Raw genomic sequence first — 2,628 nt, 5'->3', positions numbered from 1 at the left:
TATATATATATATATATATATATATAATGTAAATTAAATTATTTAAACACTTGGACACTAAACATAGAAATATTTAATTTGTTTACCTGCATGTTAATGTGACCATTGAGCGACATCAAACTGTAAACATGTGAATGTGTTAAGTTGTTGAAATATTACGAAATATTTCAAGTAAATATTTCATGTCTAAAGCATATGGCTGACAAAAAACGTTTGGGAATCCCTTTATTTCATACATGGTCTAAATGCTTGAGAGGTGCTTCCCCCCTTATTTAGTAAACTGATTTCCACTTTAATAAAAAAAATATATAGACACACTTAAAAGGACTGCTGAGCTCAAAATAAGTCCAGTTGCTTATGCATTTGAGCCGATACAGCAAGGGGACCGAGCAGTTCTACCATTACAGGTGGAAGAAGTCGTGATCCTGCTGGTTTGGGGTGAAGGGCGGGTCAGAAACAATACGTGTTTACGTGGATACCCATCGAAACAGCCATTCTGATATAATTTTGTGTGCATTTGCTCAAGAAGATGCGAAAGACAACTCAATTTGTCACTCGCATGCTGTCCGAGCTGCGGCTTTTAGCGTGTGTGCGCACAGAAACAATCTATCACAGCCTGCGACTACCGCATTTAAATCTCTTTCACGCTGTCTTGCACTTGAATGGCTTAAAGGGTTAGTTCACCCAAAAATGAAAATTAGCCTGTGTTTTACTCACCCTCAAAGCATCCTAGGTGTATGTGACTTTCTTCTTTCAGACGAATCCAATCGGAGTTATATTAAAAATTGTCCTGGCCCCTCCAAGCCTTTCAATGGGGGTAAGTGGGTTTTGGTTGGCAACAGTTCAGAAGACGTGAAATAAAGTGCACGCATCCGTAATAAAACGTCCCTCACACGTCTCCGGGGGGTGAATAAAGGCCTCCTGTAGCGAATCCATGCATTTTTGTAAGATAAATATCCATATTTCAAACGTAATAAACACTTTTTTCTCACTTCCGCTGACTGTGGTCCGTGGAAGATATTCAGGCAGATGACGTAGGCCGTATGCGTCGTGAGCGCGCCTCTGAGAAATGCAGGAGCAAAGGAAACAAAGTTTCCTACTTTAGCAAAGGAAAACCACTCTCCTCTTGGCTTATATCGAAATCCTCCAACATTTTACTTTACAAATCCTCATTTTGTGCTTCTAATTCGTGACCAGCGTTTTGTTTCGTTTCGTTTTGTCTCCGCGTTCGTCACTAATCACGCAACATCGACGTCTTACATCATCCGCCGGAACGACTTCCGCGTATGACAGTCAATATATACTACCTTAAGGTTTACTACCTTACATTCAGCAATCAAACTTACATTTTATGAGCATTCATGAAATAATTCTGTCCACTGCTTCTCTTTGCAACATTCAAAATGAATGTAATGGTGTCATTGCGATGATCTCGTAAAGAACTGTATTTATGTAATTAGAAATATTCTGTTTTTGGTTGTTTTTTTTTTCTGCAGCACACACTCCTGATAACTCTTTCATGGGTTTTGTGACGGAGGAACTAAACAAGACTGAAAGATTGATGATACAGAGGGACAAAGTCAACAACATGGCAGTGGTTTACGGCAAAGAGGCCAGTATGTGGAAGGTAAGAATGTGTGCGTCCAATAACAGCCCGCCAAAGCAAAGGTTGACTGTTTCTTGATTGGTTAGCAGAAACAGCAGAATTAGCAGAATTCTGACACTTTTCTACAGCATGTACTGCCAGGCTTGCTCAGCATTCGAAAACACTGTGCCATCCCTGCTGTAAACTTGCTTCAGTCTGTGTAACTGTCAGAACATACAGAGATTGATTGCCTGGCTCCTATCATGGCTTGTTGGGCACACTGATTGCGCTAAAGTGGCATTTGGATGTGCTGACAGCAAATAACATCAGGCTGCTTTAACACGCTTCAAAGCAGGATGAAAGAAAACATTCTGCAGCATCGAGAGAGACAGTCTGTGAACATCGCCGGAGGAAACTGCGCCCACCCGTCTTCCAACAAAAATAAATAAATAAATAAAAACTTGACAAGTAGCAGGCTTTAATCAGAAAGTGTGTTCAAACCGGTGGGCGTTTGGGAGCAGAGATTGGTTTTGATGAGAGTAAAATGTACCCCAGGAGCCTCGGAAAGCTCCAAGGCTTTGAAAAATGAAGTCTCCACGTTTAACCTGAATGTTTTGACTGCCATTTTTAACGTGTTATTTTGTCTCTGTGCTGCTTGAGGTGTGCATTGTCGTGTATGTTTTGTTTGACAGGTTGCCATTTAAAAGCTATCTGCACTCTGGAGTCCCTAAACACTGACAGTTCCCTCCGGGCCAAATGGCAGCCCACTCGCTCTCATTGTGCATGTGTCACTCAGCCCAGCACTACAACTGTACGCTTAGAGATTGGAAAGACAATCATCGCCCTTTTGTCCACCGTTTCCCCCCCTTCTAATTTATTTTTTGGTCTCTTGTCGACCGTCTTGGCTCACTTACAGCTCCAAGTCAGAGCGTGACAATCATTTCATCAGTTTATGGATGAGAAGGGTTCTCACGGTCATGGAAAAACCTGGAAGTGCCAGGGAGTTATTGCAACTTCCTGACCTGGAAAAGTACAGTGAATAT

The 2,628-nt window shown here is 41.6% G+C and overlaps 1 protein-coding gene across 1 annotated transcript in view; it reads left to right on the top strand.

Annotated features, from left to right (window-relative positions):
- The window catches only part of LOC107731677 (alpha-1,6-mannosylglycoprotein 6-beta-N-acetylglucosaminyltransferase B-like), a 129,061-nt gene that overhangs the window by 116,204 nt on the left and 10,229 nt on the right, over positions 1 to 2,628 (top strand). Inside the window, exon 11 of the mRNA XM_016542824.1 lies at positions 1,497 to 1,627. Coding sequence (XP_016398310.1) covers positions 1,497 to 1,627 — 131 coding nt within the window. The remainder of the gene's footprint in view (positions 1 to 1,496; positions 1,628 to 2,628) is intronic.

This window comes from Sinocyclocheilus rhinocerous, unplaced genomic scaffold, assembly GCF_001515625.1.
Source record: "Sinocyclocheilus rhinocerous isolate Xijiao unplaced genomic scaffold, SAMN03320098_v1.1 scaffold1902, whole genome shotgun sequence".
Classification (NCBI taxonomy): Eukaryota; Metazoa; Chordata; class Actinopteri; order Cypriniformes; family Cyprinidae; genus Sinocyclocheilus; species Sinocyclocheilus rhinocerous.
This window is presented reverse-complemented; position numbering and strand designations above follow the sequence as displayed.